This window comes from Thamnophis sirtalis, unplaced genomic scaffold (assembly GCF_051295495.1).
Source record: "Thamnophis sirtalis isolate CommonGarterSnake01/CBP01778 unplaced genomic scaffold, rThaSir2_p1.2 scaffold_2, whole genome shotgun sequence".
NCBI classification, from domain to species: domain Eukaryota; kingdom Metazoa; phylum Chordata; class Lepidosauria; order Squamata; family Natricidae; genus Thamnophis; species Thamnophis sirtalis.
The window spans coordinates 154,149,100-154,174,970 of NW_028261382.1; the positions used below are offsets into that span (position 1 = coordinate 154,149,100).

A 25,871-nucleotide genomic window follows, 5' to 3' on the forward strand; every position below is an offset into this window, starting at 1 on the left:
CGGGGCAGTGGTGCTTGAAGATAAAGACTACTTTATGGTGATTTAAAAGGACAGAGATTTTAAAAACATAAGAACTGTACTCCCAGCCACAGAATATGGGAAACTTGAAGGGAACACGATCTTCCTATTCTTCCTGACTACTAATGATTCAGGTGATCAAATGGGCGGATAAAATAATAAGAGTGTTCCCGTTTCCACCTGCAGTCCTCCTAGCCGCAAGGGGGCGCACCTTGCCACCCACTATCTAGGACCGCCTCTAGCTTCACTTCCGGGAGGTTGCACCCGCTGGCTGGAGCTGGGTTTTCTTTTGCTGTTTCTTCTCCTCTTCTCAGGCCGGGCCAAGGTGTCGCGCACGGTGGGCGAGGGCAACCGGTCTCGGGCCGGGCCCTGACTGAGGTGGCGGGGAGTGGGCCGCGCGAGCCACATATGAGTGGATGGAGCCGGGCTCTGGACTTCAGCGCAGGGGGCCGGGGCTCGGCGGCGGCGGAGGGCTGGGCTCGGCCGGGGTCTCCCCGGCGCTGTCGGGGCCTCAGGCCCGCCGAAGGAAACAGCCGCCGCGGCCGGCCGACTTCAAGCTGCAGGTGATCATCATCGGCTCGCGGGGCGTCGGCAAGACCAGCCTGATGGAGCGCTTCACGGACGACACTTTCTGCGAGGCCTGCAAGTCCACCGTAGGTACGAGAGTGGCCGGGAAGAGACCTTGCCTTGGGGAGGTGGACGGCGCCAGGTCGCGGGAGAGGCGTATGCGGGGAAATGGGGGGGAGGCGGTCGGGAAGGCAGCCGAGGGCGCCGTTCAAGGCTGGGCAAGTGTTGAATTTTTGCTCTTCGGACTCTTCCGCCTTTTCTTTTCCCTAATATCCCTAACAACGCCTGGCCAGAAATCCTCTTCCCTCGCTTCCACACGCGCGGGTGACCCAATCAGAAATGCTTAGCATGACGACAATAACTTGCAGGATGTACGTCGGGGGAATTCTACTTTTAGAAATAAATATGTGTAACTTCTAACTCCCAGGGCTTCCCCAGCTGCAAAATTCTGGGAGTGAAAAGTCATACATCTTAAAACATGTCCAGATCGAGTGCTTTTTTTTATTTTCACGGGATGGGGAGGCAGTATTTCTTGATTCATCGGGGAAGAAATGAAAAAATAAGGTTGCCAAGACATCAGTCCCTTTATATACTTTTTTGTGCACTTACATCTGGGATATGTGCCCAGCACTCATCAGAACTAACATTCTTTTGCTTCATAAAAGTGTAAGCTGTAAGAACCCACAATGCTCGATTAAAATCACAAGAATTGTTCTTTCATTAAGAAAAAAAATTCTCCCAAAATTTATTTCTGTGATTAAGTTTGGCTATTTAGAAGACTAGAGTGCCTGTTTCATGAAGGGGTTAAAGCACCAGACTAGAAACTGGGAGACCTTGAGTTCCAGTTCCATTTTAGGCACAAAGCAAGCTGGGTGACCTTGGGCCAGTCACTCACACTGATCCCTAAGAAGAAGGCAATGGCAAGCTTCTTCCAAAATCTTGCCAAGAAAACTGTAGCAACTTGTCCAGACAATTTCCGATTTAAAGGCACCCTAAAAGAAAATTATAAAGTTCTTTTTAACCAAGCATCAATAGATCTTAAATAATCACAATACGGTGTCTGTCCACTGCTATGGTGGGCACATTCTGAAACTCTTTTTGACCATTTGGATATAAATGGCCATGGCCAACTGTGATCTAGCTTGTACCTTTCTAGATTGTTGTGCTTAACTGCAGCATGGTAGCTTTTTCTCATTGGAACAAGGCGGGGGGGGGGGGAGACTTTAAAGTATAAGATTGTTTCTTTGGCTTGGTATCCAGAAAAACCTGTACTACATTTGACAACATAGAAACAGGTCAGAGAAATATTTTAAAATTATCAACCATTTGAAATACTCCTCTATGGTTTATTATGTTTTTCCTAAGGAAAAACAGATTGTCTTTGGCAGTGCTATGCATATTTTTTCAAAAGTAAATTTCACTGTTTGCAATAGGATTTACTGCAAGGTGTAGTTAGGACTGCAACTTTAGTATTTTAATACAATTCTTTTGAGTGAAACCTTTATGGATTACTTTTAGTAATTTATAGAATTCCTGCTTCTAATAATACCACACATTTCTTTTGTCTCTTGGTAAACTTCTTGGATTGTATGCTTAATTTGAACTGGAAAGAATTTCTAGTTTGAGTTAATGGAATGCATTTGTTACATCTGTGGGTTTCCTAATCAACACATGAAAACTGATGTTGATGAGCAAGTTGCTTTTCGTAAAAATTATACTGACAGTAGTGACCTCTTAAAAGAAACATTTCCTAATATGTCTTGAAAACCACTGTTGTGAAATACACTACAAAAACCACATACGTAATTTTAGCAGTTCATTGTACCTGTAAATAGATAGGTTATTCTTATTGGAATAGACAAATTAAGAAATTAATTACCTTGATCAGACCAGATCAGATTTATCTTTCCTAAAATATTTGTGAAATAAACATGTTTATTGTTTGTTTATTTCACAGGCCATTTCATAGTTGTGAAAAAAATGCAGCTGGAACTTGAGAATAGGGGGATTTGGCTTTAATGTGGCTGGTAGCATGTTTTAACTGTCTGCATTCTTTATTCCTATTAATTCATTTACTATAGTAGAACCTTACAGCAATCATGTAATATTTAACTCAAGTTCAATGATGTTTGTATTCTTGTGAAACTTTATAGGACTGTCCACTATATAAAATTACAGGGAATCTTTCTATATGTTTCTCATTTTACTCATGTTAATGATAGGTCGATATACATTTAAATGGATTTATTCAAGACTCACTGAAATATATTTTGATACGTATGATTTGCATATACTATATCCATTAGATTTTTAAACGTAATAGTTCACACTTGATTTTTTTTTATTTTTTAGGATTAAAAGATGGTTTTTCTTTTTATTTAATGTTGGATTAATTGCTATAAACCATGTAACTTAAATCAGAATATAGTTATATTATAAGTATAATAATGTTACTTTGGCTTTGGTCCTATACCTTGAAGCATATCTCGTTGCAATCAGGAGGACTTACTTCTGTGTAAACATGTACCAGGTTGCAATACATGTTACTTTTAATAGTAACTTACCAACACTCATATGTACACTAACTTTAGAAACTGGAAACAAAGATTGCAGAAGTTAATGAATAGCTCTGACTCATATAATTTTTTTAAATTTTGTATTTGTTTTTAGTGTTTTAGTATCTGATATTTCCTACATAATGTACAAAATGCTCTTAAAATCTGGAACAGAAAATTCAAATCTATTTCTCATCTTCCTTTCTTGTGCTTTACAGTATGAAAATAGCTATTATGCCACACAGTCGGCCAAAATGATAAACTATTTCTTTATCTCACATATTCATACTTTGGTTGGTTACTTGATTTGTTGGTTGATTACTTAGTTACTTAGTATTATGTAGCTTAGTTTACTACATAATCCTAAGCCTCTATATGAATATACAACTCACATGTAAATTTTTGGACAAATTTACATTGTCTCCTTTCTGAGTTGAAGGGCAGTTCAGAAGTTTGTTGTAAATAACATGTTTATTTGATCTGTTTCATTTATCTTTTTCAAGAATAGATGCAGCTGATATGTTGAGCAAATACTTGCCTAAACAAATTGCAGGAGTAGGATCAAATAAACAACATTTCAAAGCTGCATACTCCAACTCCTCAGATAGTACACTATCCTAAGTAGTGGTTTTCTACTTCCCAAATCATTTTGTCTATTAATCATCAGTAGCTTGTCTTGACTAGTCTACTGCTACAGTCAGATAATAGTATAAGATTGCCACCAAGATTTTAGCAGTTGAAAGGAGAGAGAATATGTTGGTAACATTTAATGACAGAATTCAGAATGACCTTTCCCAGGAGCTTCCAACAGCACTTTAGTAAAGTTCTACTGAGCCCCTTCGGAACCAAATGGTGGAAGTGATGAGTGAGTATGCACACGAAGCTGCATTTGAAAAGCAGCGTTCACATGCCCCAAACCATCCCCTCTACGTGCTGCCTCCACCAAGCCAGAAAGGTTGGGGACTGTGCTGTATAACCTATAAAGTAAAATCATCACAATGTGCAATGCACAATTTGCATATACTATATTCATTAGATTTTTAAATGTAATAGTTCACACTTGATTTGTTTTCCTTTTTTAGGATTAAAAGATGGTTTTTATTTTTATTTAATGTTGGATTAATTGCTATAAACCATGTAACTTAAATCAGAATATAGTTATATTATAGGTAAAATAATGTTACTTTGGCTAATGTCCCCAAAATATAAGACACTAATGTCCCCAAAATATAAGTTTGAAATCAACTTTAGTATCTTAAATATAACTTGGTCTAATGCCATTACAAAGCAATGGTGAAAACATAATGGACAAAACCTCTGGATTTCAACAAACCAAGTACTCACTTCTTAGACAATAGATATAAAGGCTTTACTACTGTACTTATAGGTAGTCATATGTTAAGACTGGTTATTTAATGACTGGTTGAAGTTGCAACAGCCTTGGAAACAACCTGGCTACTTTAAAAACTTTTTTCCCCTGCAGTCACATGATCATGATCTATGTGCTTGGATTGGTTGCCAAGCATCCTACAATCATGTGATCACCTTTGCAATCTTTGCTGGTTTCTGCTCCCCACCAAATGTGTTTCTTTCAGTGTGTAGAGAGGAGCTAAACTCCATTGGCCAAGTGGAGAAACAGATTCTAAAGATCTCAGTTCCATTCCCGCACCCCGCTGAAGATTGTCCCTTCTGTGCATTCTCCTGAAGAATGCAGGAACTGAGCTCAAATTTTGATAAATTAAGTTTTGTTTCTATACTGGGTGAAAGAAGTTCTCTTCCTTATATGAGGACAGCTGACATCCTTCAGCAGGTAGCTCTTTCTGTCAGCCCTAGAGACATGAGGGAGTTCAAATACTAGCAGGATTTTCAGCTTCTGAACTGAGAGGCAACACATTTATTCTGGATTGGACCATTTGTGACAGCCTTCAAAATATATAGTATAGTAAATAAATGCTGGTTTTGAAATAAGAATCGAAATCAGTGTCGAGTTATAAACATCTAAAGTAGTATAAGAAGAAGCAAAATAGGGATGATTTTATTTTATGATTAACTTCACTGTTGGTTTTGAATAATAAACAGATTCTTATTATTTTCAATGATTATATGACTTGCAAGATATATCTACTAGGTTGTAGGAAAATTGCTGTGAGAATTTCACACCAATGTTATTTATGATTTTATCCTATCATTTTTCAGAAAACACTGAACTCTATGCTGATTGGTGTGACTTGCAGAGTTGCACAGCTGTAAACAGCACTGATAAAACATGATTTTGATTTTACAGTCTATTGCAGCATTATGAAGGCCATCTTTCTAACATGTGATTTTGTTATGCTGGGCCACCTCTAATTCTGTATTTGCTTTTCTGCCCTTTGGCCTACTTGTTCCCCAATTGACATAGCTTACATCGATTGCAGTTCTATGCATTGCTATCTGGTAATATACTCTAATGCAGAGGGGCTCAACCTTCCTAATGCCGCGACCCTTTAATACAGTTGCTCATGTTGTGATGACCCCCAACCATAAAATTATTTTATGTTTTCCATATTTTTTCGAAAATATGTGTTTTCCTATATTCTTAGGCGACCCCTGTGAAAGGGTTGTTCGACCCCCAAAGGGGTCCCAACCCACAGGTTGAGAACCATTGCTCTAATGGATGCAAAGAGATCACTTCTGAATGTGATTTTGGCATATCACTCAAAAGGATGGCCTTTGTGAAGAAACATAACCTTCTATCATGTAAATAAATAGGAATTGCCAACCCCTTTAATTGCTTTCCTGTGCATTTTCTTCTCTGCCTATCATAATTCTCACCTGTCTTCTTCAAGAACACAAAGTGCTGCTTTTATGTTTTTGTAAGCAACCCTTGGTGATCCTCTCCTAATACATTAACGGTGCCAAAGAGTACCTGCTAATAATTGTCTCTACACTTAATTTTCCTTCCTGTGACTTAGAGATAAAGCCTCTAGATTGGGGGAGAATGTAAGTACCATATTTTTCGGAGTATAAGACGCACCTTTTTTCCTCAAAAAAGAGGCTGAAAATCTGGATGTGTCTTATACACTGAATTCAGCATTTTTTTGCCTCCCGAAGCCACGCCCCTTCACCAAAATGGCTGTGTATATCCTTATGGAGGCTTTCAGAGAGCTCCTGGGGGCTGGGCAGGGCAGAAATGAGGAAAAAACAGCCCGTTTTTTGCCCCCTCTAGCCTCCAGCAGCACTCTATAAGCCTCCATAAAGCTACGCATGCAAATTTTTTGACAAAAAACAGGCCCGTTTTCCCCTCCCCCCGGAGCACATAAAACAACTTGAATGCTATGCAGATCTTGATCAATATTTCATTAAAAACCGTTTGTGTCATATTTTATGTACATTAGAGAATATTGTCTGTGTATGTAGTATATCTTTACTTTGTAAATGAATAATGTTTTCTGTGAGTCTAATGTATTTCTAATAAATATTGTGTGAAGCCAGTGATATGGCACTCATGGCTTACCAGTTATCTCATCCATTTGTAGTGTATTCTCAAGATCAGATTTCAATATACTGTTATAATACTTGGGGAATATATATGATATATGGACTTAATGGAAAATAATTTTTTGAGGTTTTGGGATTTTTATTTACAATAGTGAAACAAAAATATATCAGAATGCCATATAAATTTTATGAGCACACTAAAATTGAACAAAATTCCTTTCATTAAGAAATCAGCCTTGATTTTTCTAGCATGATTTTTCCTTCCACTAAGTTAGATCATACAAGAAGCATTTTTTAATGTAAAGTTTCAGATGGTTCCTATAAAACTGGTCAAGGTATGAGGCATGTCTAGTTTAAGTTAAGTAATCATAACATCGAAATTGTTATACTTATTGAAAGCATTTTCAGTTTTGCAGTGCTTAAGATCCATATACAATATCTATCTTTTGTCTCCCAGATAGTACAAGTCTTCATGTTCAGCTTGCTTACATATGAACAAGCAAAATATTATCATACTTGTATTTGCATTTGCTGCTTATTCTTCCTCTTTTATTTACTATATTTTATTTATAGGTGTTGATTTTAAAATCAAAACAGTAGAGCTAAGAGGAAAGAAAATTAGATTACAAATCTGGTAAGTAAAACAAAAATGCAACCAGCAGAATGTTCTTTTAAGTTTTGTTTTCTTGCATGGTTGTGGTATGCTGCCTAATATAATTAACTTTTAATTCACTTGCTGCTGAATTTTTTCTCTCACACAGCATAGGAACAAGCAATTTGTGAAATAGTGATCAGAAAGTAGAAATACCAATTTGAAATGGACATATATTATTTATCGAACTGTTGTGTTCCTATATTTAGCCAAATCAGTTTACAATAATTAATAATTCATTAAATTGTTTTTTAAGTTGCTTAAAAATTATTAAATGTATATGCTGTACAACTTCAAACTTCAGCAACTTTAAAAAGATCAGTTAAATAAGGAGAATATATTTCAATGATTTCGTACTTGATCAATTAGCAATTGTTTTTTGGCTTTTAAAAAAACTGAGTTGAGTTGTCTAACTTTCTTATAGAAAAACATACATTCAAAAGGAACAATTATAGTACAGCGATTCCAGCATCATTTTTTGAATAAAAATATTATTTGATTGGTAGTTTATTCACATATTAAACTTGAATAGCGTTAGGAAAGTCTTTCCCATCTATGATATGAAATTAAATGAAATGAAAAAAATACTGTTCTCTGTGATTGGTGTTTTCTAATAAGGAAAAAAAATATAGTTTTTAATTCCTTATCACCAAAATATGTGTGATGATTGTCATAAGCAATTTTGATGTTATTTCATTCTGATAAAATTTTAAACTAGCACATTACTTATCGCAAAATTATTCAGCGGTGTGAAAATAGCTGTTGTGAGAGATTAATTCAGCTTTATTTAGACAAGCTAGCTAATGTTATTAGCCCAGTTTATTAATAGTACTTCTTGCATAATTAATAGTAGTAATAACCAGTAGATATGTTAACAGCCTGGTAGGGGTGAGGGGGATGCAGTGGTTGTGTGGATAATACCATGGAAACAGTTTAGTGATACTTCTCTTGCACAGATACAGTCAATTCAGTTTACTAACTCCTCTTGGCAGGTCACCATCAAGTCTGTTTGTCGCACCTTGTGTTTGTTTTGCTTCCATCTGAGTTAATTGCTGTTGCATCTTTCGTATCATCCGTTACTCTAATACTTGAAAATTATTGGCATGACTTCATTCCTCATCTGTGTTCCCATCTGGAATCCTAAGGCCACAGAATTGGTACTTGAGCCAGAATGATGGTTAGCCATGATGGTTTGTACTGAAGCTAATAATGAGGTAATGTAGATTTTTTTAATGTGCCACTGTCTTTTGCAGTAAAGTTAACCAATTATTGTGGCTTGGTTAGAGTGATACAGAACAGTTTAGCTTTTGAAAAGCTACTGGGTGTTAAATCTCTACTAGCACACAATAGAGACCCTTTGAGTTCTGAAATTCTCCATGCATAGTATTTCTTTAAATAGTCCAATAAATATTTGTTTAAAATACATTAAATTTAGGGCTTAAATAAATGGAATAGCATTTCATTGAAAATAAAGGTCATATGAGATTTCCTATACTTTATGTATGTATGTTTGTATGTTTATTATACTTGTATGCTGCCCTATTCCCGAGGGACTCAGGGCGGCTAACAAACAAGAGGGGAAGGGGGAGATACAAAAAACAAACAAGACAAAAACAAGATACAAAAAACAGATTAAAAGCTACACAACAATCACAGCAATTCAAGTGGGGCTGGGAACTCATCAGCCCCAGGCCTGCCGGAACAGCCAGGTCTTGACGGCTTTGCGGAAAGCCAGAAGAGTGGTGAGGGTCCGAATCTCCACAGGGAGATCGTTCCAGAGGGCCGGAGCAGCCACAGAGAAGCCCCCCCCCCCGAGGGGTCGACAGTCAACATTGGCTAGCTGATGGTATTTGGAGGAGGCCTAATCTGTGGGATCTAATTGGTCGTATGGAGGTAATTGGCAGGAGGCGGTCTCTCAAGTACCCAGGTCTGATACCATGTAGGGCTTTTAAAGTAATGACTAGCACCTTGAAGCGCGTCCGGAGACCAACAGGCAGCCAGTGCAGCTCACGGAGGATAGGTGTAACATGCGTGTACCGAGGTGCACCCACAATCGCTCGCGTGGCTGCATTCTGGACAAGCTGAAGTCTCCGAATGCTCTTCAAGGGCTGCCCCATGTAGAGCATATTAATATATAATAAAATTTGCTAATGTTGTTTGCCTATTTAGTTGTTTAATATTCAGACTATGTATGTAAAGCTTTTCCTTGAAGCTTATGAAAAGAAAATCAAACCCTCTGTGTCATTCAATCTTCTCTGTGTTCCATGTCATTCAAATCTCTCCACCCTTTCCAGGGGAAAAAGGTTAGAAATTACATTAGAAACAAAGACTGAGAAGATGCAACAGATTTGAGTCAAAGATTCAAAATAGCAAAATGTGTGCATTCTTTTCAGAATGCGAAAGATCTTAAATAATAAAATATCCTTTCCCCAGACAGATTGCCACGACTAACTGCAATGCTAAACAAGCAAAAAAATAAACAAACCCCAGAACAAAACAGGGTGCCTGACTGCAGAGCGTCCCTTTGGGGATTCCAGTTAAACACCCTTTTTGGAATTCCTAGAAGATGGCTACATCTTTTGTGAGCTTTTGAGGAACAAGGACAGGGGCTTGTGGGGGAGGGCCACCTCTGATCAGTAGATCTTGTACTCTGATCTTGGAATAAATTTTTCCTCTACTTCAAACTGTTCTGCATTTTTTAGTCCCACCTTGGAAATGACCATACAATTGTTTCTTTCTAACAATTGGAAGGGTTTGTTTTTTTTTCAATTCAGTGAAGGTGAGTAAAGCACACAAGGGTTTTTCTCATCCATTTGAATTAATGAAGACTCACTTTAGATGAAAGACTTTCACAATACAGATGTGACGGATACTCTATATTTCATTATTTGGGCAAATTTCTCATTGAAGCGATAGAATTGTCCTTTCTCCACCATTTCCCAATTCATCTTCTAAAAACTGGGAAACTTACTCTATCACTGTTGCATAATTTTCTTAAGAACTTACTTCAGCTGTAGAATTAAACAGAAAGAACGTTAAAGAATCTGGGCTTCAGATTCAGATGTTTCTGCTTATCTTTTATTTCCTTTAAAAATAAACCTGATTAGCATTGGATGGGAGAGCAATCAAGGAATTCTAGGTTGGATGTTGCGGGGGATCCAGTTTGCAGGACACTTTAGTTTCAATTACACAGTTAAATCAGTATTGTTCGTTTTAATGTTTCCTGTATTCTGTTATCTTGTGTTTAGCACAAAACAATTATTTAATCAAAGCTAGAGTTCAAGTATATGATTTTCATTTTAAGTATGCCTTTATATTTAAGCCTCTTAAAAATCCTTAGAGAGTAAATGTCAACAGGGAAGATGCCAGGGTAAAAATATTGTTAAACCTATGGTTAAGAACAAAACAATTATGTAAGGAGCCAATATATACTTCAATGGCATGAAAATGATTATGCAGCTTGGGCCTCCTTGTAAAAATTGTCATTGTAATGCTAAATATACATGATAATGATAGATACTGATAATAATGGAAACTAGCCAAACATTTGTTTCTCTGTCTAAAGTGGGAGAGCAGCTCCTGGGTTTTTACATATATCCTGTTTCCCCGAAAATAAGACCTCCCCGGATAATAAGCCCAATTGGGCTTTTAAAGCGCATGAACTAAAATAAGCCCTCCGCGAAAATATTGCAACATAGCCACAGCCATGAGGTGACCACGCTTGGCACCTCCTGCACCTCAAAATAATAAAACCTCCCAGATAATAAGACCAAGCACTCATTTCGGGGGTCAAAAGAAAATAACTCTTATTTTCGGGGAAGAATATTTCCTTATTCTGCACTATTGAATAGAAAGTTATATTTGAGCTATGGATTCAATAGATTTATATCCACCCTTAGAATCTGCTAGGATTTGTAAATGAAGAACTCAGGGAATGCATACATGTTTTGTAATGAATATATCTAAGGTATAGCATTGTCTTCTGTGGAATTTTTTATATAGTACTGCTGTTTGTGTTCTTTGGTACTATTAAGTCTTCAGTATATGCATACTGAAGTGTTTATGGCTTGTCTTCCACTGTAGCTATTTTGTCTCTGTAAACATTTATCTTGTTGATTGGAAGAACCTTCAACCCAATCTTGTTAAGAAAGAGAGATTGGGGGGGGGGAAATAATCTTGCTGTGCATACAGAAACATTTTTGTATGTGCATTGAGTTTAATGAATCTCAGAACTGTCATATGGGGCTATCAATTGCTAGGGGCTACCAATAGTCATGGGAGGAGTGTTGATAACAAGATGGGTGGGGCCATATATGGGAGCGGGCCTGTATTTGAGGAAAATAAGGAGTTCTTTATACCTATGTTAGAACATACTTTATGGTTTTTGTGTGTTTTTCCTAGCTTAGTTTTCAGCACTTATGCTCTTAAGCCCCAGAAAAGGGCCTTGGGAAGACACTGCAGTTCAGAGTTATGTGACATGTCGGTTTCTAACTGAAAGAGATGTTTAGGCCTCCTTTGCCCCTCCCCCATGTTTCCAGGCCAGTAAAATTGATTTCCTTAAATATCTGTTTTAATATTAATATCAAGAATAATTTGTCTTTAAGGAATTTAATAGTCTCAGAGAATTAATGCCTTCCTATAAACTTCAAGCCTTCAACCATTTGTACGTTTTCTGACATCATTTAATGGATTATTTGTTGTGACCTAAGAATGTAGTTTGGCATATTTTGCATTCTGTCTTAGATAAGAAAATGCAATATTTGGGGAATTTTGATCAAGTCTATTATCCTAGAAGAACTTACTTTGAAAGATATTCCTGATACTGAAGCTATGTAAATCCTTTCCCTAATCATATCGTGGCAAAAGCTCTTCACAGTATGCCAAATCTACCTTCTGACATCTAGAAAATGTAGATAAAATACAGCTTCTCGGTCCTGCATACCAAGCTCCCCTACACTGCCTTTTTCTTTGTCAAGTATGTAGAGTCATACTCTTTTCCCTATAATACAAAAATGAAAATTGTAACGTGTTTTATAAAAAGGTGCTAATAAGATAGTATTTGCTTTTCCTGGTCAGGATCTTAGAAAAAAGTACCAGAATTGCAAGCCCTCCTCATAAAAAAAAATTATGTCGATAAATGAGAATGCCACTTGAAAGACTAGTATTATACAAAAAATCTAACTTTCCCCGTTCAGGAAAAAGAGATTCATAAGGGCATAGGTTTTTGAGTAGATAATATTTAATATTTAATTATTCCAATATTCATAAAATATGCACCCTAAAAGTATTAAATGCCCTGTCTGAAGGTACTTATGGTACATTGATATTTGAGTTTATTAATGTAAGATATGTATGTATGTATGTATGTATGTATGTATGTATGTATGTATGTATGGAAATGCTTGTGCTTTGTTTAAGGCAACTGATTGGAACAAGATTAGAGCTTCCTTCCTTTAAGAAGTCAAAGTATTCAAATTAAAGTATGCATATTTTATGTAAGGAATTTTATTTAAAAAAATTTACAGCTTACAGGATAATTTCAACTTTATTTTATCTATTTATTCAATTTATCTCTCTCTCTCTCACACACACACACACTACCTAAGTGACTCTGGGATGCTTACAAAATGGGGTGGGGCAATTAGGAATAAAAAGAAAATGAAGGATATTTATTCACAATTGCTCCATCTGGAACCATTTAGAGTGACAGTGTTGTTATAGTAAAGTTAGCAATTACAGAATTGTTGACAAAGAAAACTAAAAGAATAACCTTAATAAGTATTCATCTCTTCCTAGAAAACTTAAAACAGTATGACAAACTGAAAGGACTTTCTGTTCCACATGAATAAAACCTGTACCAGTGTTCCTAAATCCTTTTATTAAAAATGGTAGCTATACCTTGATGAAAACTAATAGTTATTCTATTTCAAGCAGGATTGAAATTCTAAAAACAAACTCTCTTATGAACCTTAACATACAATGCCTTTGAATCTTTCATTGGAACCATGAGGATTTAATTATGAGAAAATGTGTTTCTTTTGAGATAAGTGATTTGACTATGAAGGAACATGAAACATATGCTCAAGGCCTATCTCTTGCCATCAATGTTGCCCATGAGCAAATGGAGCATGTCTGGATACTTCTCTCTGCCTTGTACTATCAGAGGAAGCCATAAAGTGACATCTTATCTCACTAAAACCCTGAGATTATGTAACTCCATGTCTCATTTCTTTGAACTTTCACCTGGCTTATGCTCTTGTGTTGTTGTTTTTCAATATCCCACAATATATGTCTAGCCATAGTTGGTGAGATTCTAAAGTAGAAGCTAGGCCACTAATAACAAGATTTATGGTCATCATATTGCATGCTTGAATCCAGTCACATAGTTGTCTTGTATGAATTTACCACTGCAATCACTCACTGAATACATACATAGAAATGATAGCTTCTGCATGCACATTTCTTTACAAGAAGTTATTTGGGGGAGGTTTTTTTTTCTTTTTCTTTCTTTTTTAACTCTTGCCTGTTTGGTAGGAACAATGCAAACTTTAAGATATAAAGTTTTGTATATTGTAGAAATTTGAGATGATCTGTAAACTGATAAAATATTTGTATCCGCATTTGCTGCTGCTTCTTAGGGACACAGCAGGTCAAGAAAGATTCAACAGCATTACCTCAGCTTATTACAGAAGTGCCAAGGGAATAATATTGGTATATGACATCACAAAGAAGGAGACATTTGATGATTTGCCAAAATGGATGAAAATGATTGATAAGGTAAGCTTCAGTCTCCCAAAACCAACAGGACTTAATTTGGTCCTTAAAATAGGTTTAATGTCAATACTAAACATGGCAGTGCAGTTCTGAAGAGTTCTCCTATTGAAATGTGGCTATTATCTATTCTAGATCTTTTGTGTGTTAACTATAAGTTCTCTACAGCAGTGTTTTTCAATCTTTTTTGTGCAAAGGCACACTTTTTTCATGAAAAAAATCACGAGGCACACCACCATTAGAAAATGTTTAAAAAATTTAACTCTGTGCCTATATTGACTATATATAAAGTAATTTTCCCACGGCACACCTTACAGTATGTCACGGCACACTAGTGTGCCGCGGCACAGTGGTTGAAAAACACTGCTCTACAGTATTGCATAATCAGGTATTTCCACATTGTTAAACATTAAAATTTAAATTACACAAATGAGTTATATGACCTTTTAAAAATAGAAAATATTTATGACTTTTACATTATGACTTTTACATTTCATTGATTGATATTTAAGCATTAAGTGGTAGCAAGGTATTGGACAGGCTGACCTCTAAACATTAAAAAAAAAATACCACTAAGTTTGGCAGCTTTTTACATAGTTATAGTTGTAAGTATTGAGACAAAGCCTTGCCTATCTAAAAGTATTTACTATATTATTTTTCTATCAGTTTTTCAATTACTTTATAGTTACATAATAATAGTAAATTTGTATTAAAAACAATATGCAGCAACAAGCCACCAAAATAAAGCATAATCTTTCATGATAATATGTTCACAGATCAACAGTGTGTCTTATAAAGAACATACTATGGTCTAATATCTTCACTCTTTTATATGAAAACTAGAGCCTCATCTGGAAACAATCGAGTGCATAACTTTGTGGGTTTTATTTCTTTTTTTCTTTCCAGTATGCCTCCGAAGATGCAGAGTTACTATTGGTTGGAAATAAGTTAGACTGTGAAGTGGACAGAGAGATTAGTCGGCAACAAGGAGAAAAAGTAGGTGAAGATAAAAGTCAACATTCATTCTTATGAAAATGTGAAGTTCACAGAAGCTTAACACTGAATATATTTGTAATATCAAATCTATTTCCATTTGTTTGCCTTAAGTGTTTCTTAGGACGAAGGTCTTACAAGTGATATACAGAATAAACCAGTAATGTGATCACTAAGGATTTCTGATTAATTTACATCAGGAATCTATATCTCTTATGTCAGTTTCCAAATCTCGATGTGTAAAAAATAGTGTCATTTTTCAGAGGATTTCTGACACTGAGGAATTTGCAAGAAAATAAAGATTTGCTAGGACTAGAAATTACCATAATGACAGTAAAAATAAAATTTTTAAAGACTAGATCAGCATATTTTCAATGTTAACTATTTTTAAAAAAATGAATATAAATTAACTATTTATAGTTAAAATTACCTAACGTTATTGTAATATACAGTAAGTTTTAGGATTATTTTTTCAATTCGTTGAAAGATGATTTGATTTTTGAGACTGAATTGACACAATAATATAAACCTTTATTTTTTCCCCCCTAATAGTTTGCTCAGCAGATAACTGGGATGCGTTTTTGTGAAGCTAGTGCCAAGGATAATTTTAATGTGGATGAAATATTTTTAAAACTAGTTGATGACATTTTAAAAAAGGTAAATGATCTTTGTACTGTAAGAAGTTAACTTCCTATGATATTTAACATAAGTAAACCTAAAGTTCAGTGAAATTTAATCAGAGATAATTGTATGTAAGATTGCAGCCTTAAATATGTTGACTGTTTAAAATATATTTATGAAACGATTTTAGGAGTTTTTAATTTCTGAATTATTTTTGCTTGCTTCAGTTGGCAGAAATAAAAATGTTTCCTATTATAATTAATGTGGTTGAATGTTAATGTATATAATTAATGTGGTTGAATGTTAATGTATATAAGGAATATGAAATTGTATGGATACTCCTTTAATATAACTTAAAAAATTAACATAATCTAAATTTAAGGTACAAATGTAGACTAGATTGTGAAAGCAATATTATGCTTGCATTCTAGATTAGGTGTCTCATATTTACAGCTTAGGTACTACATAAGGCTCTTCAAGTTTTTTTGAGTCTTCAGAATCTGATGTCAGATAGAAATTCTGTCAGGTAGAAATGCTGTCAGATAATGGCCAAAGTGACATGATTAAGAAAATATCCCTGTTGCACAGTAAAAATTGTTTTTCTATTTAATTAATTTATGTTTAATGATATACAATGATTTTTTTCTGTTTTCTTCATTTTTTATTTAAAAGCGACTTGTATCAATGTATGAAAACTAAAATGCTGCCATTCTCAGGCTAATTAACTAGTCTTTGCATGGCATTCATGACCATTTGAACTTGAAAATAGATATAAAGCAATATCGACCTTGGCCACTTGAAGATATGTGTTCTCCTAGGCGCTGCTTGAAGTGTCCAAGCACGGGTTAACATCAGCTTGCTGCCCAAGGACTGAGTTTAATATTTTTGTAGCTCCGCCTCCTGCTCTCCTGAGAGGCTCAGTTTCAAAAAACTCAGTCGCCCTACTTTCTCTATTGTAAAGGCTCCTGGTTGCCGTGGGGAGGCTCGTTAGCTGCTGCTAATGAGCCCAGGTGAGGGATAGGGAGGTAGGGTCCCCAGCATGGAGCATTAGGCTCTCCAGCTTCACCCGATGTTGCTCCAGGCGCACGCGTGTGTTGCGGCCACCATTTTGAATCCAATTTGGCGCGCTTTTTCTCTGAGGCTCTGACCATTACTGCGCTGCCTGTCCTCACTCGCAGATCGGCACGGAGAGCACTTAATGCAAGGACCTAGTTTTGGCTTGCCAGGCAGGCTCTCCTCTCCCCTGGACTGTTCCAAGCGGCTGCGGGGGTTTTCTGGCTTCAATCAGGCCATTCTCCCTTGCTAAAGCGCAGATCTGCAGGCTTCCGGCCTTTCCTCAGCCGGGGCCATTATTCCAGCTCCACCTGCTCAGAGCCTTCAATTACCATCGGCCTGACTCCTGCAAGGCTCTCAGAAGATGAGAATTCCACCCCCGAGGCGCCTGCCTCTTTGGGTCTTTTCAACCCCTCCATGTTTAGGGCTATCCTAACCAAGGCCAGGGCGGCGGCACCCCAAAATGGGTCTGCCGGCACCAGCTAATAAGGTGCCTTCGGCTCAGGGTACCAAGGACCCCATTGGGCCCCAGGACCCAGGTGCGGGACTTTTCAAGGAGGCTTCCCCTCCTCTGAATCTGGTCCCAGCTCCTCAGCTGTTTTTAGACATCATTCAGCGTCAATGGGCCCAGCCGGGCACCATGGCCAATCCTAGTGGTATGGACAAGAAGCTCTATTCCATGGAGGCCCCTCTGGAGGAGTTGCTAAAGCTTCCCCAGGTAGATGACCCCATTGTCTCCCTCACATCTAATTCTGCCCTTCCGGCTGATTTACTGGAGGGCTTGAAGGCGGAAGACAAGAGGGCAGAGTCTCTGGGTGGGTCTCCCATAAGACCCACCAGGCCACGTCATGGGCCATGAAGGCTTCAGCGTCCTCTTCAATTTTGGTAGAGTGGCTCTGTTCTGGTTACGTAAGTTGTTGGCCGGCCTCCCTGCGGGCGATACCAGAGCTAGGCAGGACGTTAATAAAATCATAGCAGCCATAGAATATTCTGCCAACGCCTCCCTTGCCGCCACCAGGTTCTCTTCTAGAGCACTGGCCTCCAACGTAACTTCACGCTGTCTGCTATGGCTTCGCCACTGGCAGGCGAATGTGAAAGCCAACTGGAAACTAGCTTCCACTCCGTTTAAGGAAGGAAAATTGTTCGGAGAGACCTTGGACCCCTTTCTAACGGAGTCCAAAGACAAGCGCAAGGTTCTGTCCCCTGTCACCAAGAAGCCGAACCGCAAGGGGCAGCCCTTTCGCCGCAGTTCCTTTCGAAGTCCTGAGCCTTCCGCCTCCTCCGGGGGGAGGGACAGTCGGTCCTACCCTCAGTCCCAGGACTGCTCCCAGGACAAATCCTCCTTCAGAGATAGGAACAGACAGCAGGGCTTCCGCAAACCATTCCGCGGGGGGTATTCCAACTGTCCCTTCCCTAAGTCAAAGTGACCGTCAGTGGGATCCTCCCATTGGCGGCCATCTCCAGCTTTACGCCAACCAGTGGGAGGAGACCACGACGGACACCTGGATTCAGAACACGGTCCGTCACGGCTTGACCCTGGAATTCCTTTCCTTCCTTCCAAGGACCTTTGTCCGTTGTCCCACTCCCAGGTCAGCCCACAAGTTCCAGCTCATGAGGGCGGAGATGGATCACTTGTTAGAGATAATGGCTATAGAGAAGGTTCCCGAGGGCCAGGAAGACAGAGGTTTCTACTCCATCCTGTTGCTGCTTCCCAAATCCTCGGGGGGGCGGGGGGTAAGGGCAATACTGGACCTCAAGAAACTCAACAAGTATCTGGCGTACAAGCGCTTCCAGATGCAGTCCCTTCAGACCATCCTGGGCTGCGTCAGGCAGGACGGCCTCTTGACCTCGATAGATCTGAAGGAGGCGTATCTGCATGTTCCGATCCACCCAGTGCATTGCAAGTTCCTGAGGTTCCAGTTTGCCAACCAGCACTTCCAGTACAGGGCCCTCCCCTTCGGGCTATCATCGGCCCCTCGGACCTTCACCAAGCTGCTAGCCGCCATCGCTGCGCATCTATGGTCTATCCCGGTAAGACTGGAATGCTACCTGGACGACATCCTCATACACTCGTCGTCCAGGGGGAAGGCCCAGAGAGACCTGGACACCACCATCCGAGTCCTCCAAGTACACGGGTTCTCGGTCAACCTCGCCAAGAGCCATCTGACCCCCGCCTGCAGAATTCAACACCTCGGCATGGTGATCGACTCCAGGGACTGCAAGGTCTTCCTCACACAGGAGAGAATAGACAGCATCAGGTCTCTGGTGAGGTCCATCCTGTCGGCGGGGTCAGCATCGATAGTTTCCCTCTCCCAGCTGCTGGGGAAACTCGTGTCGTGCATCTCAGTGGTTCCGTGGGCACGACTGCATACGCAAGAGCTCCAGTGGTTTCTGCTGCTGCTCCAGAGGTGCAAGGCCAGCAAGAGGAGAGTGCGTCTACCTTCTACGATCCCTCAGGTGGTGGCAGACGGATGCTGTTCTGAAGGGCTGCTGCTTCAAGGAACCAGAGCGCCTGGTCATAACGACGAACGCCAGCCTCTTCGGCTGGGGCGCTCACCTCCAGACTCAGGTGGTCCAGGGCCGGTGGTCACAGGCGGAGCTCGCCCACAACATCAACTGGCTGGAGCTCCAGGCCACCAGGCTAGCCATGCGCCATTTCCACGGTCAGATCGAGGGCCACAACAGACAACATCACCACAAAGGAACATATCAACCATCAGGGCGGCACGCGGTCTCTGGTCCTGATGTCGGAAGCGGAGGCGCTAGGCCGCTGGGCAGAAAGGTTCCTGACCTCCCTCCAGGCAGACCACATTTCGGGGGAGGACAACGTGACGACAGACTGGTTGAGCAGGACCACTATCCAGACCACCATCCAGCCTTATTCTGCCAGTTGGCGCGGAGGTTCGGCAGCCCGCAGGTCAACTTGTTCGTGACTCGAGCCAACACCCAGCTTCTCCGGTACTTCACCAGGTTCCGTTGCCCTGGGGCGGAGGGGACGGACGCTCTTTGGTCACCGTGGCCACCAGGACTCTTGCACGCATTTCCGCCTCTTCCTCTGATTCCCCTGGTGGTCAGGAAGATCCTGTGAGAGAGAGTGGAAGTGCTGGTTCGCCGATCTGGTCAGTTTGTCTGTCAGTCCACCTTGGCGCATACCTCAGGATCAGATCTCCCTCAGCCAGGGAGCCGTTCGTCATCCGGAGCCCCAGTGGCTGCAGCTGGCCATCTGGCACTTGAGGGGGACATCCTGAGACTCAGCAGGTTCTCCGACAAAGTCATCCATACCATCCAGGCGGCCCTCCACTGTCAGAATCTATGAGGCTACTTGGGCTTCCTTCTCTCGCTGGTGCGACACTCATCAGATTGTGGCCTCTTCTGCCACTATTCCGCAGATCCTGGATTTCCTGCAGGAGGGTTTGCACAAAGGCCTCGCCCCTAACACTCTCAGGCGTCAGGCGAGACTGCGGCTCTGGCCACCATCCTGTCCACAGACTCTCAATTGCCGCTTACCAGACACCTGCAGGTCCGTAGCTTCCTCAAGGGAGCTACCAATCTCTGTCCTGTCATCCACAGGTACCCAACCTGGGACTTGTCGGTCATGCTAAAAGCTCTGTCTGCACCTCCCTTTCAACAGTTGGTCTCCGACATCTGACCCTTAAAACGGCCTTCCTGGTTGCCATCACCTCGGCCCGCACGATATCCGAGCAGCGCCTAGGAGAATGACCGTTGGCTTATCTGAATGGTCGTTCTCTAGGCGCTGCGGGAGTGTCCAACCCCGCCCGAATAAGTGCCCACGGGGTTCTGTACTCCAGTGGGGGACATTCTGCATCTCCATCTACGACCTTTTTGGAGTCTCTTTCGTTTTTTGAAACTGAGCCTCTCAGAGCAGGAGGCGGAGCTGCAAAAATATTAAACTCAGTCCTTGGGCAGCAAGCTGATGTTAACCAGTGCTTGGACACTCCCGCAGCGCCTAGAGAACGACCATTCAGGTAAGCCAACGGTCAATTTCCCAGAATTCCCCAGCCATTCATTTTCATGTGAGTGAGAGACATTGATGTAGAGAGAATATACAGATAGTTCTAGAGTTACAACCACAATTGAGCACAAAATTTCTGTTGCTAAGTAAGTTAGTTGTTAAGTGAGTTTTGCCCATTTTATGAACTTTCTTGCCACATTTGTTAAGTGAATCACTGCCATTGCTAAGTTAGTAACATGGTTATTAAATGAATCTGGCTTCCCCATTGACTTTGCTTGTCGGAAGGTTACAAAACTTGATCACATGACCCCAGGACATTGCAACCATCCTAAATACATGCCAGTTTCCAAGTGTCTGAATTTTGATCATGTGACTATGCAGATGCTACAAGTGTGAAAAATGGTCATAAGTCACTTTTTCTGTGCTTTTGTCACTAAATGAACTGTTGTAAGTTGAGGACTACCTTTACTTACAGATGTAAGTATATTGCTTTCAGTAGAATTCTGTGTAAGATGCTGCTGACATGTGTGTTTTTGGTGTTCATTTAAGATGCCCTTGGATGTAATAAGAAACGAATTGTCCAACAGCATCCTGTCCCTACAACCAGAACCAGAGATTCCACCAGAACTGCCTCCTCCAAGACCTCATGTCCGTTGTTGCTGACTTGCTATTGCTTGCCCCAGAGTGGAAAAAAAAGGGGGGAGCTGTTTCATTCTGTACTACAATCATATGGCAGTTGTTTGTTGCACTTTGATTCAGAGTCAGAATTACACACTAATTTGTAAATATGCAGATATGCAAACTAGATAAGATAAGGCTGTAACTGGTTAAGTATTGCTCTTTCCACACCTTTTTTCACTTCTCTTTCTCAGCCCTATAAATATTGTACAATTTGGTGGGAAACAGTACAGTACTCCCAAACCTAGGATATAAGAAATTAAATGCATACTCAATTATTCTCAACATAAACGTTGTAATAGTCCTCAATATAGTCCTCAATAAACAGAATCTCTTAGTATGTGGTGCTTTGATAGCTTTTTTAAAGAAAATGTTTTAAATTCAACTCGACATACGTAAAGCTTTCTAAAGCAGCATTATCCCTTATAAATTCAAATAAATTGCTGGTAAAACACTTATGTATATGATAATTCAGAAGTAAGTTCTTGGTCACTGGGCTCACGGGTTTATTCTAGGTTAGGGATCGATAGGTTTGAGTGCAACCCATCAAGTATCATAGTAGGCCTCCAATCATTTCAACAGGTGATTTCAGGCAGGTACTACAGAAGTGAAGAGGGGTTGTAGAGCAGAAGGATTGAATTCTGAACACACAGGCAAATAGTGTCAGCAGGATTTCTTTATTTATTAACTTTCACCCTAGACCATTTGTTTGTGTATACCAAGGCACTGTGTTCTGTGTAGTTTTTAAAGGATGAATTGGCACTTTGACCAAACATAAATTAATGAGCAGTCAAATACTGTATAAAGCAGAAAAATATTTGCAAATTATTTTTTAAAAAAGGTTTAAGAGTTATTTCTTCTGTCATAGATAAATTCTTTTCAAGTTATTTTTAAACCATTTCCTATGTTATAAGGAATAATGTATGTTTATTTGTCTGAAATAAATTGGAGGTGAGATATATATGTGTGTGTGTGTATGTATGTATATATGTAGGTGTGTGTGTGTATACACACATACATACACACACGTATATACATACATACACACACATACACAGTATATATATATAATCAAAAATTCTAAGCTAAAGAGGAATTGGGGTTTTTTTGTTTTTATTTTGGTTATAATGAATTTGTGAACTGTATCTTTTGGTATATCTTTATTAAATCTGCACTGTATACCTTAGTTGTTGTAAACCAGTAGTTTTGTATTTGAATAACTTGATAAGTCTTTAATGTTGTGGTATTGAAAAGCATTGTCGTTCTATACTAATGATGTGCCAATAAACTTTTGTATTTATGAATAACAGTGGAACTGCATCCCTTACTGGAATGCCAAATCTCAATTACTGTCCTCCTGAAGATCCAATTTTGAGAGAAATTGATAAAATTATAGTTGGTTAAACCTGTATATGTGGATGTATTGACTTGCAACAAATCTTACGCATGCTTTCTCAGTTGTGAATTCCATTGAATTCAATGCAATTCAATTCATTATCAGTGTTTAGGACTAAAACCCTAATCAAGCTGCTATCCTGCAGGATTTGTTACAGTACTTTAAGATACTGTAGCAAGAGTTTTATCAATGCATGGACTTCAGTTGTATATACTAAGCAATTAGTCTGAATTCTGACTTTTCTGAAATTTTTTCTTCAGATTTCTGAGACATAAAAAAGCTACAGTTTAAATATACAAAATAGTTTTTATTGAACTCAGTACACCTCATTTAAATCATTTAGGTCCAAATAATAAAAAATGCACAATTGAAATGTATTTCTTCTACCACAATGTGCCTATACAAGTGTCATTCTTCATACAGATACTTTAAGGCTTTTTACCATGATGATTAGATGAAGTTTGCCATTTTTGTACCACTGTAAACTTGTATTATAGGTGATAACAATGAAAACAGACTTATGGACAATACATTTAAACTTGATAAACGTTTAGGTGATTTTTCCCTGTATTTAAAATGTGTTGTTGGCTTTCAATTCTTGAATAAAAGTATAAGAAAACAAATCTGTATACCTGTTTATATCTTACCAGCACTGTTTCTTCTAATATATTCCATGGAGGAATTTATATATTTTTGATGCCTAGTAGGCCTTCAGGTGATGATCCATATCTAATAAGACTTTAAAAGGCCTTGGCTAAAACCTGTAGTAATAGGGAAAGCCCATCAGGTGTCACTGCTTTACTTTATATAAACTATTTTGCTTATTGTGTATTGCACATTTCTTAACTGATGCTTTGAACTGCAATTTTCTTCTTTATTACAGGTTTAATACAAAAACAGAATTGTTGCCCCCAAATAAATGCAAAAGGGCAAGCTTGCACTTCCAGACATTAGGGTAAACATAATTAATGAAGTTCCATTAATGTGATCTACTTGGGAACAAAAAGTGAATGATGATCCAAGCTAAGGCTTAAGGTCTAGGGCCATTTTTAACAGTAGTTCTGGAAAATTAGAAAACCTACCATTGATTAGGATGTAAATAAGAAATCATCACATAATTGAAAAACCATTAAAGTGCACTTCCTGAATGTATGAAATTTCCACCATCTATCCCACCTTGTTTGAAGATTCCCAGTGATGGGAATTGCCACTTCTCTACACAATAAGTCTACTACCCCAATTATTCTTAATGACAGGATTTTATCTTAGCATTGTCAGAATCTACATTCTTGTAATTTAAGACCATGATTTCATATTTGTATTCTGTTAATGGAAAATACAGTAAAGTTGTGGCCTACGTGGCACCTTTTTAAAAGAATGCTATATCATCCCAATTTGGTAACTCTTCTCAATGCAAACATACATATTATGTTTTTCTCCAAAGGACTTTGTGGTGTTCTGATTTTCTTCATTGCCTTCTTTAGGTGTGTCTCACTATGCTATTGACCTGAGTAGCTCTGAGAATTTCATGTATTTTACTTTCATCAGAGGTAGCATTTGCTATAAGATGACAGGAAAGTTTTTCCTGGGGGAAATTCCTAAGTAACACATAAGGTCTCTGAAAGGAAACAGAATGTTGCTTTTGCCCAGAATTGTATAGCTGCCAATGCTTTCTTCACAATGTTTCACTAGATTTCTTAATTACCACCATCATCATTTAATCTCTTTATTCGTAGAGGTTTTAAGTTCATGTCAGTTACTTGCTTCTGGTCTGTCTGCTCAACTGCTTTCTTAAATCAGGAAATTGAGTTTTAGTTCTGCCTTAGGCAGGAAAAGCCAACTGGGTGACTAGGCCAATCACTCGTAGCTCAACTCACAAGGTTGCAATTGTGGAGAAAATAGGAAGAAGATGTTTGTCATCTTGAATTATTTATAAAAATAACAAAGATGGGATTTAAAAAGTCATTTTAAAAAATAACTACCTTTTTTCTAAAACTTAATATAGAATTTAACAATTGGGATCAAAACACAGAAAACCAGCTTGTTTATAGAGTAATATAAATGAGGAGGCATTGTTCTGCAGTTATTTTTTAACTATAATTTCCACAGTCTCCATTAGACATGCTAGTTGGGTCTGACAAATTGACCAATTTTGAGATTACTAGGTTGCCTCCTTTGATGTAATCTAAATAGATAATCTGAAGCACTCACACAGAGGAGGCATTCAGTTTGGTAACTAAAGTATAAATCACATATGTTTAAGAGTTACTGATCCTGTCCATGCAAAAAACCTTTAAGGTACCTCAAAGCACAGTAGTAAATAGAAAATCAGTTGACTTAAATGGATCCTCCAAGGCTGTTTAAATATTTATGCTTGTGTCACAGTTGTGTAATGTTGTGTAATATTTCTAAACGTTTCAGGTGGTGTTTGTATAGGAGGTCGGAATACCTTATTAGATACAACAGAGAGCTTTCTCATGGGAACCAAGGTCATCTCCACAGGTAACGGATAAGGTTGGGGAAAGAGTGCCTGGAGAGCCTACCAATTGACCTAATTGGCCAACGTGACCTGTGACACTTGGGGATAGGTTTATTTCCTATTTTAATTTTACTGAAACCATGGGAAATATTTAGAATTGGTTTTATATTTAATATGATGTACTCAATAAAGAAGACCGTTTAGAAGGAGCCAAGTCTCAGAGTTCTGATTGCTTGGCTTCATTAGTCGGAACCTTGACACTAGGATTGTGGCAGCAGGTACAGCTTGCGCTAATAAAGAAGTGTCATTTGAAAAGAGAGTAGGATGAGATAGCATGATCTATTTGATACATGCATAAGTTTGGAACAGGCACAACTGGGCTGGAAAAGAAAAAGGAATGCCCAGAGAAATCCTGAAATAGGACAATGGGTAGCACTTTAGCAATAATAATCAATAGCTCTGCCAGAAACCTGTTTTCAAAAAATGAACCATATCACTTAAGCCAGTCTGATATAGTTCAGCATGGTCAGCCATCTCTGAAATAGGCTTCTATTTTTGGAAGATAAAGTAGAGGAGAGTCCAAGCAAGGGTTAAATACAGCCAAACTGCCCAGAACTGAATTGAAACATTAAGCC

General features: G+C 38.9%; 1 protein-coding gene across 1 annotated transcript; it reads left to right on the forward strand.

Moving 5' to 3' along the window:
* Positions 1-293: 293 nt before the first annotated feature.
* Positions 294-23,380, forward strand: RAB12 (RAB12, member RAS oncogene family). The gene is made up of 6 exons (XM_087707274.1): positions 294-675; positions 7,194-7,254; positions 13,911-14,049; positions 14,950-15,039; positions 15,589-15,693; positions 21,233-23,380. Exons 1-6 carry the CDS (start codon positions 435-437, stop codon positions 21,344-21,346), a joined length of 750 nt encoding a protein of 249 aa, XP_087563400.1. The 5' UTR covers positions 294-434; the 3' UTR covers positions 21,347-23,380.
* The last annotated feature ends 2,491 nt before the right edge of the window (positions 23,381-25,871 follow it).

Coding starts and splice junctions, on each gene's coding strand:
- RAB12 (XM_087707274.1), top strand. CDS start 435: ATGGAGCCGGGCTCTGGACTTCAGCGCAGGGGGCCGGGGCTCGGCGGC. Junction 7,255..13,910: donor AAAATTAGATTACAAATCTG/GTAAGTAAAACA, acceptor GCTGCTTCTTAG/GGACACAGCAGGTCAAGAAA. Junction 15,694..21,232: donor TTGATGACATTTTAAAAAAG/GTAAATGATCTT, acceptor TGTTCATTTAAG/ATGCCCTTGGATGTAATAAG.